This window comes from Syngnathus acus, chromosome 2 (assembly GCF_901709675.1).
Source record: "Syngnathus acus chromosome 2, fSynAcu1.2, whole genome shotgun sequence".
NCBI classification, from domain to species: domain Eukaryota; kingdom Metazoa; phylum Chordata; class Actinopteri; order Syngnathiformes; family Syngnathidae; genus Syngnathus; species Syngnathus acus.
The window spans coordinates 18,873,836-18,891,079 of record NC_051088.1 but is presented as its reverse complement, the minus strand read 5'-3'; the positions used below and the strand labels follow the sequence as shown (position 1 = coordinate 18,891,079).

The 17,244-nt window shown below is 42.0% G+C and overlaps 2 protein-coding genes across 4 annotated transcripts; both read right to left on the bottom strand.

The window, feature by feature from the left end:
• Nucleotides 1-784: 784 nt before the first annotated feature.
• On the bottom strand, nucleotides 785-5,751 carry zgc:66479 (uncharacterized protein LOC327541 homolog). Its single transcript, XM_037243489.1, has 4 exons — nucleotides 5,323-5,751; nucleotides 4,089-4,540; nucleotides 3,672-3,825; nucleotides 785-2,239 (listed from the first exon to the last, which is right to left on the bottom strand). Exons 1-4 carry the CDS (start codon nucleotides 5,599-5,601, stop codon nucleotides 1,871-1,873), a joined length of 1,254 nt encoding a protein of 417 aa, XP_037099384.1. The 5' UTR covers nucleotides 5,602-5,751; the 3' UTR covers nucleotides 785-1,870.
• Nucleotides 5,752-6,487: 736 nt separating this feature from the next.
• LOC119136698 (tumor protein p53-inducible nuclear protein 2) lies at nucleotides 6,488-13,289 on the bottom strand. 3 transcript variants are annotated; one of them, XM_037275374.1, is made up of 4 exons: nucleotides 13,009-13,289; nucleotides 10,809-11,154; nucleotides 9,686-10,235; nucleotides 6,488-9,595 (listed from the first exon to the last, which is right to left on the bottom strand). In XM_037275374.1, exons 2-4 carry the CDS (start codon nucleotides 10,930-10,932, stop codon nucleotides 9,340-9,342), a joined length of 930 nt encoding a protein of 309 aa, XP_037131269.1. In that variant the 5' UTR covers nucleotides 10,933-11,154; nucleotides 13,009-13,289; the 3' UTR covers nucleotides 6,488-9,339. The 3 variants fall into 3 exon arrangements, with proteins under 3 accessions (XP_037131269.1, XP_037131287.1, XP_037131278.1); XM_037275392.1 differs by having other exon boundaries at nucleotides 9,686-9,842; XM_037275383.1 differs by having other exon boundaries at nucleotides 13,013-13,288.
• Between the last annotated feature and the right edge of the window lie 3,955 nt (nucleotides 13,290-17,244).

Genomic DNA, 17,244 nt, shown 5'->3' with positions numbered 1-17,244 from the left:
AGGGGAAAGGAAGGGCATGGGGAGTGGCAACATACAGAAGAATCAATCAAATCTTTTTTTCTTTTTACCCAAATCTGAGTCGGATACACATTTCACTGGGACAGATGTCATATTTCAACCTGTAATCCGGATTTTATTTCACCAAATAAATTGAGGGTACAGTGCTCACATTTGCGTACGAGCACGCAAGGTAGTACATATCGGACTGATAATGTGTGTGCATTGGTAAAATGTCAGAGCTGAGTAAATAATTTCAAAATAGATTTACCTATTCTTTGAAGCATTAAGATTAAATACAAAACACTAGTTAGGGTGACACACCAACTTTATTACACATCAGACCTTTTGAGATTGCCCTTCAACCTCACCGCCTGAAGAGACAAGAGTTCAGAAAGTAGCAAAAACTGCGACTGCTGTCAGTGACCACTTTTTTTTCATCCTCAAACCTCACATCAGTAGTGAGGAGCGGGATTTAAATGTTTTATTCTTTTAAGATGCGACAACAAATACATTTGAGGCATATAAAAAAAGAAAAAGGTTATCGGTTATCACTAATTTGCTGTTTGGGGGTTAGAATTTCCAAGAGATTTTACTCCACCTTCTTCCCACATCTAAAAGCATGCATGCTCATTGACGTTTCTAAAATTAAGTGTTAGTGTGAATAACTTCTTGTCCGTATGTGCTCTGTGATTGGCTGGTGGACTAGTCCAGGATCTAACCTGCCTCTTGCCTAAGTCAGCTGAAATAGAACATGATCAACAAAACCAAAGCAAGTATTACACAGTCACTTTACAAAACTGAACATTTGAGTTTATTTTAAAGAGCATTTGAAATTGAAGTTCATCTTAGTTCAGTTGAATCCTTGGTAAAATGTACAGCAATGCTTAAAAGGAATTATAGCACACCCCGTCTATGAAACATGAATACACAACATTGTCTCAGAATATTTAACCCCCCCCAAAAAATCACAGCTTGTCCTGCATTGCATAGTTTTTGTCAAATTGTTTGAGCTCCAGTTGTTGCCTTCAGCAATTTTCTTTGTGTGTGTTACATTAGGACTGCTCATGCCAAAGCTGAATATTGCTAAAGCTCACATCAATTAATTGTGCTTCCAATGTTTTTTTTTCAATTTCCTCAATACAATTACTGCAATTTGTTTGCAAATTTCTTGATCACAGAAGCTCAAAATTACAGTAGCTAAATACAACCGTAACCTTTCAGTTGGTTTGCAGATCAATATAAATCACATTTGCATATTAATTACAGTACATAAGCCACACACAGAGAACACGTTCCCTGAGAAGCCCATTGTCGCCAGCTTAATTTGTTAGGTTAGTGCACAAAAATATACTTTTTTTGTTTGTTTTCATAAAAAAAAAAAGGTAATTAATCACAACCGTACTGTAAATTGGTGGCAGTTTTGTCATTCTGCAAATATTGCAAACATCCTCTTAACAATTTTAAATACTTCCTACATAAATTTAATCATTGAAGCCATTATTTCATTTAATTTCCAACCTCTACGGCTGGCTATTCTTCTTCCTTCGTTATTTTTCCCCTCACATACTCATAAAGCCTACATGGAAACAAGGAAACTCTACGGCTTAGAGTTAACAATTATTTACAGTAATTTTAAGGAAATCTATTTTGTTGTGTAGTGCACAACCTAGATTTTGAAGGAGGTGAAACATACTCAGCTAAAAGACCAAGTGTTTAGACAATAAGGCTTTGAAGGCTTGTGAGGTTATTGACAGGTAAACGTGAAATCTTGTAATACGCCTTCTGGTCTGAATTCATCAACTGGAGAGAGCACTTGATGTATGCCGCTTCTCCTTCTGCCTCACAAACCTTGCCTTCTGATGCATTCATCCTACACTTCAACTTCATTGCCCAATTCCTCTTCGTCCGATTCATCTTGTTCAGCATCGACGATGCTATCATCATTCTGATCATAATCATCAACTTCCAGTTTGGCATCACCGTCGTCAAGCAGTAACTCATCTTCATCATTCAGAGTCCCCTCCAAACTTGGCTCCTCCTTTTCTGTCAGAGTTTCCGGAGAGGTAAGGGATTGTTCCATCTGCTCAGTATCAGCCTCGTCATCTTCCTTTACCGGCTCATCAGAGTCAGACTCTGCTGCTTCCGCCTCTGAAACTGCATCTTCTTCCTCAATAACAGGAGCTGGAGTTCCCTCAGCTTGTTCCACATGGTGTGGCACAGTTTCAGCATGTCCTACCATCTTAAAGGAGACAACAAAGTGCTATCACATCCATATTCTCCAATGCATGCAACAGGGAAAACTACTTTGAAACACTAGTTGGAAACCCTAATCCTAGTTTTAAAACCTAGTTTGAAACCCTACCCTCAGTTTAAAACCCTAGTTGGAAACCCTAACCCTAGTTTGAGACCCTAGGTTAGTGGTGTCCAAACTACGGCCCGCGGGCCAACTGCGGCCCGCGGTCCAGTTTTTATTGGCCCGCAGCAAATTCTGAAAACATAATTGAATGTGGCCCGCACAGCTTGAGCACTTCTCAGTTCCCACAGTAGATGGAGCCCGACACACAAAGCGCTTGACGTCCGATTCGCCCCCCCCCCCCCCCCGGAAGAGAAGCGAACGCGCAGCGTTTGATTTGACGTCACACTAGCCCCCCCCCCCCGGGAGAGAAGCGAACGTGCTGCGTTGGACGTCCCACTAGCAACCCCCCCCCCCCCCCCCCCGGAAGAGAAGGGAATGCGCAGCGTTGGACGCCCACTAGCACCCCCCCCACCCCCCCGGAAGAGAAGGGAACGCGCAGCGTTGGACGTCCCACTAGCACCCCCCCCCCGGAAGAGAAGGGAACGCGCAGCGTTGGACGTTCCACTAGCTCTGTACTAAGTGGTCCGTACACTGGCTGCAGAACACTGAAGAACACTGTTCCCCAGTCGAGCTTTATGCCTTGCAATGATGCATTGAGTCTGTAAATGCAAAAAATGAAAAAAATAAAAAATGACAACCACCTTTTAAGACAACACTAAAAATACAAGATGCTTAGACTCAAGCAGAACTGTGAATCCATTACCGAATCTATGTCAGGCAATTAGTTGCTTCATTTGCAGAGCTAAAAAGTTAATGAGGATTCCCTCTGGGCATGTAAGGAACAGAGAAGCAAAAAAGATGACATGCAAGGACATTCGCTCGCTCGATGGTGCGCCTAATTTGGGCAGGCCACATTTTGTGACTGAAAAATATTACAGGTTGTACACACGCAACCAGCCAAAGTCTCCTTGTTTATTATAAATATTGAAACTTGAACTTTTCAAATAAGATTTTACTTTACTACCTAAACTAGAATCCCGCATTGCATTGTGGCCAAATATAGAATCCTGGTCAGTTATTTCACCCTATACTGTTGAAATTAGAAAATGCTTATTATGGCGGATGCTGCATGCTAGGACTGGAAGCAATTACATCACACATTAGTTACCATGACAACAGTTCTTCATATTCTACTGCTTCCACTTATTTTTCTGTTTTCTTCTGGTAGTTGGTAAATGCATTTGAAGCATTACTGATGGTGGCAATAATGCACATTATAAAAAAAAAAGTGTGACTTTATAGCCCGAAAAATACGGTACATCCAAACATTGCACTGTGTTGTTATAACCACCATTAATCATTTCTTTACCATTACCTGATTAACCTGCCATTGTAGGTTGTCCAGCTGAGCCTTGAGTTCTGCGTGACGGCTGTGGCTGGCTGAGTTCTGCTTCTGAATACTCATTCGAAGTGCACTGATCAGTTCCTCCACGTCGAGCTGCTCGGCGTGCTCATTCAACAGCAGCTCTCTGAGGACGAAGCGTGACAATGCTTTTTGTTGGTTTTACTCCTGCGCTGGTTGCACAGTGAGATCATGCATACTAAATCATGCTTATCAAATATTCAGCCTCTGTGTGTTCTTGCAATGTTGCAGTGGTCATAAGACCTACCAAAAGCAACTTCGAGCAACACAAAGCCGTGGCCGGCGGGGCTTTGACAAAAGCAAACATAATGTTATGGGTCAGAGGACAGGAGTTATTCCCACCCGGGACAAAAAGCTGCTTTCTCTAACCTGATAGTCGCCATCTCCGTCTGGTAGGACTTCAGCTGCACCTCCAGTCCCGACAGCCGTGCAGTCTCCTGCTTCAGGTTATCCGTCAGAGTGGCAACATCATCCAAAATGGCTTCTGCTTCTTCCAGGCGCCCCATCACGGCTTGGACTTGCTTAGATAAGTCGGCGCTCGACGTAGCGAGGCCCTCTACCTGAAGCCCAATCTGGTCCAATTCCTCAGGTTTCTGAAGCCTCGCCTGCAGCTGGCTCATTTGCTCCACAGAGACAGTGGTCCGCTGGATCTCTGCCAGGCGGGATTTCATCTCCGTGTGGAGCGATAGCACCTGAGCAGGGAGATCCGACGTTTTCAGCTGCTCTGCGGTAGCCAAGGCCTTGTCCACTTGTTTCTGAGCCAACGCGTACGACTCTTCCAGAGCATTAATGCGACCTTCTACATCATCTGAAACACGCACCTGCAACGACAAGTGCAACAGGGATGTTGAGCCACTTGAGATCACAACCAACAGTCGGCTTGAGCTTGTTAGCTCCTTCTCATTCCAAAACATTACAGGATCCAAAGTGGCTGAGGGAGCTTTCAAGGACATTCCTGTCCAGTAGTGCCCACTCCATATGGCTTGAGTTGTATATAATGAGACTTTTTGAATATGATTAAACAAATTTGTCACAATTTACCCAAGGCTAAGGATTTAAATCATGATCCACTAACGACAAGATCCTTTTGATTAGGTGCAAATGGTGACATTAATGCGCACAACACAATCAACATTTTAATTACTATATTATTTCTTTGTACACTGACAATAAAGATTCAAAATCTAATTCCATTTTCAAAGTGGCCTTAAGACACATAAATCAAATAGAGCCTTTGCTGAAAGTCCCCAAATGTCAGTCCAATTCTAGTGGGTTAACCTTTCAAAAGGAGCTAGTAAACAGTCTGCCCTTGTGTTACGGTATCATCTAAACCACACACTATATTTAGCCTTGGGGACTTTACGGATCCAGTTTGTGTATTATTAATAATATTATTTATATCAACTGCAGACTGTGGAGCCACATGTAAGATCAGACACTTTGCATAAGTGGAAGGTTATAAATGAATAGTAGCTACTGCTGGATCGTGGAGTTATGAAGGATATCAAGTCAGTAGGTCATGACAAAAGCTTGCAAGCTGCAGCGCGCACTGCAGCCTCAACGTGCGGAGGAGCTAGTTGGTATGATACTATTAAGTTCTTACCTTATCACTAGTCTGTCGCATGGTCTCCTGGGACGCCTGGAGCTTCGCCACTTTCATTTGCATGCCCGTTATGGTGTCTGTCAAGTGCGTCAAAGTTTGGTGCTGCTGGTAATAGAACCATGCTCCCGTTGCAACGCCGACTACAACGACGAGACACGCAAACAAAACAAGTGTGTAGCTATTCCCTCCGGTTCGAATTTCGGATTCCGGAATTTCACTTTTTCCATGGTCCTCTTCGTGTTTGTGGTTGCTTTTTCCCTTGCGATGCTTGGCCGTCATTGTGCCTGCACAAAGGACACGATGTTCCAGGAGAGAGGCGTGGTGCGGACTGGGTGAGCGCACGTTGATGAGGCTGCTCCAATCTCAGCAGTGTAGGTCCATTCAAGAAGCGTCGCCGTCCCACTACCAGCTTCTGGGCGCTATTTTTTACTGCGGATGACATCGGAGCGGTGTGTGCGTGTGCGCGCGCGCGTGGTCTTGCAGCACGCAAACAGACACGGCGTTCTGGTCATGTTCATGACATGCACCTTTAACCCCCTTTCTTTACACGACAGCAATTTTCGTGCCTCTCACGTGTCCAATCTGCTCGGTACACAGACGTTAAATGACATAAAAATGTTGGGCCACCAACCACATAGCGCGCACACTCAACATTTTTACATTACACTCTATTATAATAGAAAGTATAGGAAAAGTATCAATATATAATATTTAACATCATAATGATTGTAACGAGTTGAGGAAGGAAAAGTCTAATAACAGTTCTAATATCAAAATTTCAGTTTTCATTTCTGAAACAAAACAAGGCGGAAAATTGCTGATACGTATATTTGTTTGGGATTCCCGGAAGTTTTCACCGTCAGCATTTCTTATATTGACCAGGAGATGACGACAGCGTGACGTCTGACGATGATAGAGCCACTTTCTAATAAACACAAATGTTTTTATTGTTAACTCATAGTTGAGCACACTTTTTACTGGGGAAAAATCCCTTGTTTCTTTCTGTGCCATTATTTTAGCAAATTTTGATATCCTTAACAAGTGTACGTAAATATTTCTAGTCTATATAATGTCTAAGCGAATAATAATAGGGCCATTCATTTTATTCCGCCTTACAACACTCATTGATCTGGCCTCTTCTCACATAAAAAATAATGACACAGGATTCAGGGGTTAACCTGAGCATTTATTGTGTTGTTTCGAGACTGACTAGGTGGGTTGGTACCTGTGTTTTCTGAATGGATGCTGGAATACCCATCAGATCAACTTTGCATAGGTTTTGCCTGTCCGAGGACAACTTTCCATTTAAGTGAAGACGGGGGAAAATCACAAAAACCATGCAGAAAAAAGTGAAAGGCACAATACCATATCAGATACACCACATGTTATGTGTCTAAATATTCATTTCATGGGGAGGTGTGTACTACTTGAGATGTAACATGAGCTAAAGCCCATGTGTTGGTAAGCTGCCATCATTTCAGGGCACAAAATAAACATCAAACTCCCCAGACATTCATTGTTTTTCATTTAAAACACTCGAGCTCTAATTACTATACAGAAAAATACAAGCATATTCTGTCTTATTATGATACATATACATGATTTGATTTCTTGAAATATAAACGAGCTCCTGCCTCATTGTTGTTTACCTGTCTATTTCTTTTCATCAAAGATGTTCAACACAGTATGACCACTCCCTCTCCACATTGTTGGATGACTTTTACTCTGAACACACTTTTCAATGCTTACACACAACACACGGAGCACGTCTTCTTCTTACATGACAACAGAGGTGAGGAAAACCGAAAAATAAACTGTTTTGCAGACACGTAGCTTGATCTTTGCATGCACATACATCCACACACAATCTCGCACACTGTGATCTATCAAGAATTCGGTTGTGTGTCATTTCATGTCAATACCCTGCACAACATGAATATAGTAAATGGGTTAGGGGGCTCATACATCATAAATTAATAGAAATCTAAATAAACAAAGATTTTTACTAGATTATTTACTTGAACAAAACAAATTTGGTATGTAATTAAAAAAAATAATGACTTGAATTAATGTTTTAAAAACACTTATTCCGTTTCCAAAGATTGTGAAAGCATCGCCGTATTGCAACTACGTCAATGTCCTCTCAAAAGTCCAAGCAGGCCCTTTGCTGTGATTTTCATTGTGCTCCTTCGTGAGATACAACTCATCCATTTTTATCAGGAGCATCAAAGTGATGCAGAGGATTCATCTCAGTCCCTTTGAACTTAACAGTGTGGACTCAGGCCAGAGATGGGAAAACCAGGTCCAGAAAGTAAAAGCCCTGCCATAGATGATTCTACTTAAATCGGTAGGCCAACGAGCTTGTCGAAGGACCTGTGACTAAACCTCAAATGTGGCAGGCAGGGTTTTTACTTTCTGTACGTGGATTTTCCATCTGTAACTCAGGTCTTGAGAGGTTTTGACATCTAACAGAGCACTAGAAATGTTCTTTAAATATTTACAAGTGTAATAAAGGACTACCATAATAAACTTTTTTTTTTTGGGGTGGGTCAAGAGAAATGGTCACAAATTAAAAACACAAGCGCACAGCACACCACTAAAACTTTTGACTCACAAAAATGAATGACAGTGCAAATGTACATCCATGTCTCCAATAATATACAAACATTAGTTTACACTTCAGCACCATTGTTTAATATTGTTGAATACATATCATTAAGCTGAACCTCTAAGTGAACAATGTTAGCGTTTGGTGTGCATATGATAACAAACAGCGGGTGTTGATGGTCAAAGTTTAAGATGAAGAAAAGAAATGCTTAATTAGGAGTCATTTTTTAAAAAAAAAAATGTGGATAATGAATGCAACCATCACACTTGTCATTTTTTGTTTCGTGAAAAGTGGAGAATCACGGCACACACTGTGGCTGGTGTATGCTGGGCGCATTGCTTCGGCTGGCACAATTGACAGGTCATTATCATGCTGTGTGCCTTCTGCATACAACTTTTAATGCATTGACCTTGTCGTCGTGAACAGAATGATATTGGTGGAACCATGCAATGACTGGAAAACCAACAAAACAAATTAAAGAGCTATACCATCAGAACCGCTCTACTCTGTATATATCATGTGACCGAAGCAGAAGGCCTGTTTCTTGAATTTTGCATTCATGGACCTTCCAATACTTTTCTATTAAAAGGCTAACTTACTTATTCTGAATGCTCTTTAATTGATGCTGGGCAACGCAGGCTGCTGTCATGGGTCACTTTGCATTAAGCTGTTTTTCTTAATCACATTCATTGCATCTAAGTCACGCATCATTTCATTTACTCTTTAGTCTGTTTTGTTCTCACTTTCCCACAATCGCCTACTTGCTCTCATCCTTCTCAGTGAGATGTGAGAACCACACAATGTTTAGCTCTTGTGTTGAAATTGTTTGCTCCAATGCAAATTCTTATTGTGCTTTTCAACCCGCAATCATCGCACTGTATATCCATCCTCTTTTTTTTCAGGACAAAAGTAAAGTTTCATGTGAATATATTAACTTCACATAAAGCTGCAAGGAAATGATGAGCCGCATTCTCTGCAAATGTAGTTTAGCCGTGTGGCAGTCATGCAAAGTTCCCACAATTTTTTTTTCTGTTCAGTCAGAAAAGATCGTGTAATAATGTTAAATGAGTCATGAAGTTCATCTCAAAGTTGTTTCTCAAACACACCATGGGAAAATGTCCAAGACATTTAGCTAAAAAGAGAAAATAAATAGAACTATACTTATTTGAACTTTTAGGAATATTTTGTTCCTTCTTTTTTGGACATTGCAGCAGAGTTCTATTCAAATCCACTCTGAGGGCTTAACTGCAAAACAGGGAGAATCCAATTAGTTTAACGTGTAATACCAACTCAATTAGCCAGAATGTGCCGAAAAGAAATCAGATGCTTGAATGCACTGACTGCGTAAAAAGTTGACTATGCTCTTTTACTGCCCTCAGAGTAAATGATGCCACCGGTTTGTCGGTAGTCTAGTGGCAGAAGTTACGCTTGCTAGGCTGGTGCAGGAAGGCGTTTCGAACATGACTGGCGTGGCGGGGGATCTGCTCCCTGGTGCGGTTTTGGCGTTGAATGCGGTTACGGCTCAGGTGGCGCCTCTCCATGCGAGCTTTGCTACGCTGCACTCTGGCCACGTGGGCGACCTTAGGTTGGACATAAGGTCCGAAACTTCCCCTGAATGGCCCGGCGGTGTGGGTAGCTGGAGCAGCAGTCGGCTCAGCCACTCTGCTGCAGGAGCGGAGACAAAACAAACTGTGATTGTTACGCCGCTCGTGATGATGCCAAAGGGAAAAATCAAGTGTTTTGTGAGTTTCTCACCTCACGCTACTCGCCGTGCTCACAATGCTTTCCTCGCCCACCACGGAGAGGTTAGCATTGGAGACCATGGAGATGTTGCTCGGCAAGACATACACAGACATGCTGGGATGCTCGATGAGCAGGTCCTCCATGGGGCTCGCTTCTGCCGTGGCTCCTTCTGCAGTAAAACAGGGGGGAGGGGTGACAAACCAGCTCTCATCCATGCAGCCTCTCTCTGAGCCTGCCCTGCTGCTAGCCTCGCTGGCCCCGCAATCGCTCCCAGCGGGAGAAGTCGACTGAGAAGCAGAGGAGGCTGCGGGTCGTCTGGCCCGTCTTGACAATGTAGTGACACCCGTGCTTGATGGGTTCGAGTCTGGCGTTAATATTGCCCCATGCGCCCTGCCAGTACGTGGCCTTCGTCGATGGATTGGTGGGCGGGGAATAGAAGTTAAGCGTTCAGTCCGCGTTTGAGTGTCGTCAAGGTTTGATCGGTTGCTGTCTGGGATTGGCTGTGAAAAAGTACGTTGGGCCTGTGTCTCAACGTCAGTTTGCACCATGCTGCCCGACTCATCTATGGTACGAATGATATCGAGGATGCCAATAAGTCGGAAGGGGGAGGATATGATCCAAATGTTGTAGACGTTCCAAATGTCATGGAGGTAGAAGGGATCATTTTGTGGCCATCACATACGCACGCGCACGCATACCAGTGTGGGGGACGTGAAGGTGTATACAAAAAAATCGAAGGGGGAAGGGGGGAAGAAGAGGGGGCAAGGAGACACAAAACATAAAAGAGTCACATCATTAATTGTGTTGACCCTCTTGAGTTTTAAATGTTTCTCCTATTTTTCATTTTTGGAATGGCTTGCGAGTACACACTTTTTTTTTTTTTTAACAATGCATTTGGTCATGATTGTCATCATGAACAAGCAAGGTGAGGTTTATGTTGTCTGGCTGAAAACATCTCAGGTAAGTCAGCCTTCTGGACCTGCACCTTATCAATCCCTGACTACACGCTCGCAAGTGGGGACAGCGCTTGCACTCACTCTATAATATAATTTCATTTCCATAGTTTTCAAAGTCAACCGTCATGATATTTAACTTTGGAAAGCTATTATCCATTCAAACAACAGATGAGACTCACCAGGCAGGTTGACAAGCATCCATCCATCTTCGTCGGCCTCTGTCACACAGGGATTAGGTCCCTTGAGCTCAGCTGCCACTTCTTCTACCTCACCAAAAAGTAAGTTGCTCAGACGTTGAAACATGGCTGCTTGGCCTTAAGGTTTTGAAGACTTGTTGCGCACACACACACAAAAAAAAAGCTGTAGCTGCCTGTGAATGGTATTTGTTTTCAGGTAAGCTGTGTATTATTATAATTATTTGACTTTGCTTTGACTCAGAGCCCTTTGCTGGATCTTGGTTTGGACAAGCGGAGGGTGGGCTTCAGTAGTGCAAATATAAGGTTTCACTTGGTTTGGAGCAAAGGCCTGAAAGAGAGCAAACAGATAATGATGTTAGAAAATTGTGTTCTTCACTGGTTGCACCACTACATATATACTATGTGCCCTTTAAAAGTACATTCCTTGTTAAGTAGAGCGTGACACCCAAGTCCGCTCAGCAGAATTGTCATATATTGGAATTTGGTCCACAAATGAGGTGTAGCTTTTGTTTGCATGATCATCCTGGTTTACTTGAATACAATATGTACAAATTATGACATATGCATTACACCGCAAACACACAGAAAGTACACATGTACAAAACGTTCAAAAAAAAGGAGACAATCACTGGAGAAAGTACTGAGGCAAGGGACCTAATGTGTAACAATGATGTAATAATGTTCGAGGTTAAAAGTCTGCTGACATGAGTGCAGGTGCATAAGATATGATGTTCTGTCCTTATTTGGAGAACATAATGGTAGAAATGAACTTTAGAGGAGTGTATACAAATCACAGAGCTTTTAAGCCAGTGTTTAAAGGTGTACAATTTGGTAAATGTCATATTTTACAAATCTATACCTTTAGTTAATCCAAACATGCGGATGTTATTTTTACAAATTATTGAACAATCCGAAGTGTCTAACACGATGGACCATTAGAACACTGGCAGGATGATTGTTGGAAATGGGCCTTTATACACCTATGCAGATATAGCATTAAAATCCAGACATTTGCAGCTAGCGTAGTCATTTACCACAGTGATTTTGTTTTAAAATAAAATTTAAAAATAAAAAGTGTGTTTTGTAAACATCACATGGGAGTGGCAATAAAATGCTAAAAGGCTCTTTTTTCAAAGATCTAGTCACTGTCAAGCTGTTAGTTCAATTTAGTTCACTACCACCATACAAGTTTTGCAATTATATTAATATTATGAATCTCTATAATTTTATTTATTTATTTTACATTTAAAAATTACATGTGGGGCTTGAGCACAAACGTTTGCCCACTGCTACTCTAGTTCTTCAAAGTCAGTCTTTTTGTACTTCTATTTTACGACTGAAACAACACAATTGCACATTGATTTTTCCCAACAGGATCCTTGTATAACAGATGGTGTCCCTTTTCCCTGTAAGGGGCGGGGCTTCTATAGTGGGCGTGATCAGAGAATGAAAACAAGATACTCTGACGTCACCCTAACGTCACGGAGCCGCAGAAACAAGTCTGAACGCAAACCAAGCGAAATTGTTGGCTATGTTCACAGTGACACCGCTCGAAATTAGTCCTTCGGCATTCATGATCGTGGTAATGTTCAAAATGCCGTCTACCATTTAAGATAAAAGCATTAAATGTCCGAGGGTGTTTCGTAAAGCCATCGCCTCGGTTGTTGCGTAAAACCCGACGGCATAATGCAGAGCCAGTCGGCTAGCGGAAGACTTTGTGTCGGTTATGGTATCCAGGTTACAGATGAATTATCCGCGTAAGCCCTCCATCTGTAGGGTCAAAGCAATGACAGTCGCGGCATATCAGCGACGCGGCTCTCGCAAGAAGACGTCGACCGACCCTGACGATAGCGCAGACAGGAAAATAACAGCAATGTTGATTGAGAACCTTAATGTCCGCCTCTCGAAAAACATTAACATCCCCCATCGAGCATTTGGTGCAGTTTGCACAACAGCGGCTGCACAATGCAGATCGGTGTCATCTTCCGCGTAAAGGGCGTCGCAAATCACCCCAAAAAAGCTTTGAGTCACACACGACATTGAACATTTTAGACTGTGCAAGTAGAAGATGACGATACGCAATGGAATTTTTCCAAAATGACGGTTGACATTTCATCTTAATGACTGTCATTTAATTAAGCATAGTGTATGACGAACACAAAAAGCAAGAAAAGCTGCTTACCTGCCTTTGCAATGTTATTCAAGTTGTAAACGAACTCACACACAGTAGGAACGACAATTCTTAAAGCATAGCTTTAGGTAGCCTTTAAGCGAGGTAGTTAAAACATCATCATATAAAAATAAAAGGCTTTCTTCTCAGAAGAAGGGCTTCGTGTAAAATATTACACCGATGTTTCAGATCATAACATCTGCAGCTTTTCAAGCCTCTGCTATCGTTTCTCCTTCTGTTTATTGCTGCCTCCAGCTGATCCTCAGATCAGTATGTAGAACGTACAAAACAGCTGATTGTGAGATCACAATACACAGAGACACGCCTTTGCTCCGCCTACTTAAAACCTGCGGGCCAATCAGAATCGGACACAAGCAACTGTGGGAAACGGGAAGGGTGGGGGCTGGGCCACTGAGACCAACCTGAAACCAGAGAGAAACGAAGGACACCCTGATGGCTGATCTCTGATCAGCGGCTGACATCCTGCGGCCTGTTTAGAATACAAAACTGGGGGATGGTAAACTGACTCTGAGTCTGTACTTACACGCCGTCTGCTATGAGGGCCCGTGAGTGACATAATTCACGATGACCTCGCATACACATTATGGAAACGTTGCTTATGACATACACAAGTGAAACGCTATAACACACTACTGAAAGACTCATACGCAACAAATAATGTATCATATTCATTATGAATTTTATTTCACCCACATGCACAAGCTCATACAGTGGTAAAACGCTTTCATATACAGTAATCCCTCGTTTATCGCGGATAATTGGTTCCAAAAACCACCCGCGATAAGTGAAATCCGCGAAGTACTGGGCAGGCTAACGGGTTAGCGGAAAGATGCTAATTCGCGATCGTGCTAACATGCGAAAACGGACTTCTAAAGGAATGTAAATGAACATTTGGAGCAATACTACATTGTCCTAAAGGTTAGACACGTTTCCTCAATTTAGAAGTTTTATTTTGACTTTTAAATGTTTTTTAATTTGAAAACAAAATCTGCGACGTAGTGAAGCCGCGATAAATGAAACGCGAAGTAGCGAGGGATCACTGTACACGACTATTATTCCTTAGGTCACATAGGTGAGCTAATGCCTTATTACTGTCTGTATTCCCTGGATGCACCTTGTAGTTGATTATAAAGACAAAGTTGTGTTTTATATCTTTAGGTATTATATGTAAGCCACCCAAAATATAACAAACAAGATTCGCCCATCTATGCTGTTGTCACTTAAAAATCTGTTCGTAAACAAACCTTTTTCCCTCCGCCTTGACCTCCCTCTTGGTGAGGTGGACCTCCACGTGCCACTCAACATTCAACAGCCAATCAAAAGAGCTCTGTTTGAAAGCAGCATTGGTTTCGCAAAAGCTTTTTGACATTTGGCAGTCTGTCACTGCCTTTACAAAGCAATTAACTCATGAAGTAATGTGTGGCATGACAATACACATGTTTGAGATTGTTGAAGTTCAGGTTGGTAGCATAGTTAACTCGTGGGTTTGTTGTCATGTCTCCCAGCTTGCTTGTGATGACGCATGTCGTGAGGCATGTGCAGCATGGTCATGCAGGCACCTGTGTTCTCACAGAGATTACTTTAAAGTGTGTAATTCCTTCAGAAAAGGAAAACATACAGCATCCCAATTTTCTCTTTCAAATGACCTGTGTCCAAAAGGTCACTTTAAAGGGGAAGCCAGTCCAAAATTTCCCTTTGTAAAATGTTCCTTGCAGCCCAACTAGTCAAAACATACTGTTCTAATTAATGCAGGTAGTATGTTTGCTAAGAGATGATAGCTAAGGGCCCTGCATTGCTTGAGCTTTGTTAAAGCAAGATGATAAGGTTTCGGCCTATACAGTTACCTGGTGCTAGGCGACTCATGCAGACACTCAAACAACCCTCATAGAGATGATTATGTGAGTTACACAACAGAACAGTCTGTGCATGCGATCATGTTTTTGTTGAGTGGTGGAATTAACCTCCCAAATAAAGCCAAATCTTCTTGTAATCTATGTACGATACAGGTCTGCTTTCTGACTTCTTTTTTATAGTCTGCACAACACAAATCCAGAGCTTTGCCAGGATTCCCATAGTTTCCCCCAGCTGGCTGAAGAAATAGGTGAAAGTTCAGAGCCAGGCCTTGCCTTCCCTGAGAATGTTGATGTTCACCAATATGACACGCGGCATGCCTGTTCTTGCCCTGGCTGACACCTAATTGCTTAAAAAGAACGAGAAGGCTTAGGTTTACCAATAGGTTGAATCATACTTCACATCTGTTGCCTCTAAATACCAGTTCTTTGTTTGTTTTTGGTGCTGTCTAATTGCTCCCTTTAACCCCTTCCTGAACCATGACATAGACATGGTGACTGACGAGAAGGGTTTGTTGTTGTGTATTTATACAAGAGACCATTTGGAAACATGCCAATACAAAAAAAGCACTGCCCCTTTGACCATGTGACATAACAAAAAAAAACATGAGCAGAACAGCACTGTGACCTTGTCCGAGGGGTTGATACACTGACTTTTGGAGTTTTTATTTTTGGTCCTTCTTGCTCTCCTTTCCTCTCTGGCCTGCAGCATTAGTGGCTGTTTGCATATGATAAGCATGGGCCAAGGGTGTCATGCCAGATGAGATGTGAAGCGCCATGTCAGACTGCTTGCACGTGACACAGTTTTGGATGGCCAGAGGAAAAGCATTTGAATTCTGATGTAATACATAATCATACAATGGATATAAATTGTCTACACACCCCATTCAAATGCCAGGTTTTTGTGATATAAAAAAAAAAAGGTAAATCATTTCAACATTTTTCTGCAATTAATTCAACCAATTACTTCTATTATCCGATTTCATTTAAAAAAAAAAAAGAAAGTTAAAACAAACAACTGAATAAATGTGGTTGCACAAGTGTGCACACCCTCTGACAACTAGGATGTAGAAATGTTCCGAATTATTCAGTCAAATTCAAAGATGCGTCAGAACGCTCCAGTTACCATTTTAAAGAGACAGTGTTGTGCAATTTAGTGCTATCTAGTGGTGACCTAATAGAATGCAACGATTAAAGTGCGTGCATTTTTAAGTGTGCACACTAGGGGTGCCACAGGGCGAGCACACGTCGCAAGCCTTGTGGCAAAATGTCATCACAAATGACTTCTAGTCTTCCCATCAGTGTATTGTATTTCTAACACATGCTGCAGGCATTGATCCGGGCAAATTTGTGGGTCATTGTCTCTCAGGTGTTCGTAGCAGAAAAATAGAGGTGAGACATGTCAGCATCCTGTACGGGGAAGTGCGACCCATTTAATATCATTTGCGATTACTAGACATTACAGTCATTAAATTGTGTTGATGTGATACAATTGATATTTTTTGCATATTATTGAAATTAATAGTGGTGTTTAAAATGAATGAACATTGAAAAAAAAATCTGAACATTCTTCACGCTGTCACTTTAAGTACTTATTAACTTCAAATTAATTTGATGTTCTTGTAGGATTTTCTGACTTTTTTATTTTATTTTTGGCATTAGCCTAAAGGTGTTTTTCAAATGCTGTTTGAAACTGTTCATAATTCTTCCCTGCATTTTGATGATGCTACAACGGCTCCAGTTCTATTTTAATGGTGTGGTGTTGTTCTGGTGATTATGTGTTGTGTTTTCACCAAACATACCTTTTGGAATTAGACCTCATTGAACTACATTCACCACCTCTTTTGGGGGGATTTTGTTATCGACTTTTAAAACCAAGTATGTACAGTTAAGTGTAGTGGTGTCGTGTCAGCGTTGGGCTCACACAAACCGGAACATTTTGAAGCTGTATTGCTTTTATAACTGGATTTTGCTTTAAGGTTACATTTAGCAAATCGATGCTGTGTATAGCTCTGGGCATCATGTTACATACAGTTTGTTTGCAAAGGTTGTCCTCAACTGCACTGTGTGGTCCTCAGATAACCCCCTAAATACACTTAGCCAGCACAGACGCCACATGATAGCTTCCTGACCTCCATCCAAATTACACAACTGAGCTGATGTAAGGCAAATACGCTCCTCCTATATTCCAAGCGATTCCCCCCTCAATTCATTTAGCAGACAGAAGGGGAGCAAAGGGGATGTGTCAGCTTCTCCCACCTTCTCTCATTTCTTTCTTCATATTGCCTCTGTGCTCTCGCAAAGCCCACGTGAATCCATTCGATGTGTCCCTACAAGGTACGAGCGGACAGGGGCTGGAGGTGTCCTTGGAAAGGGG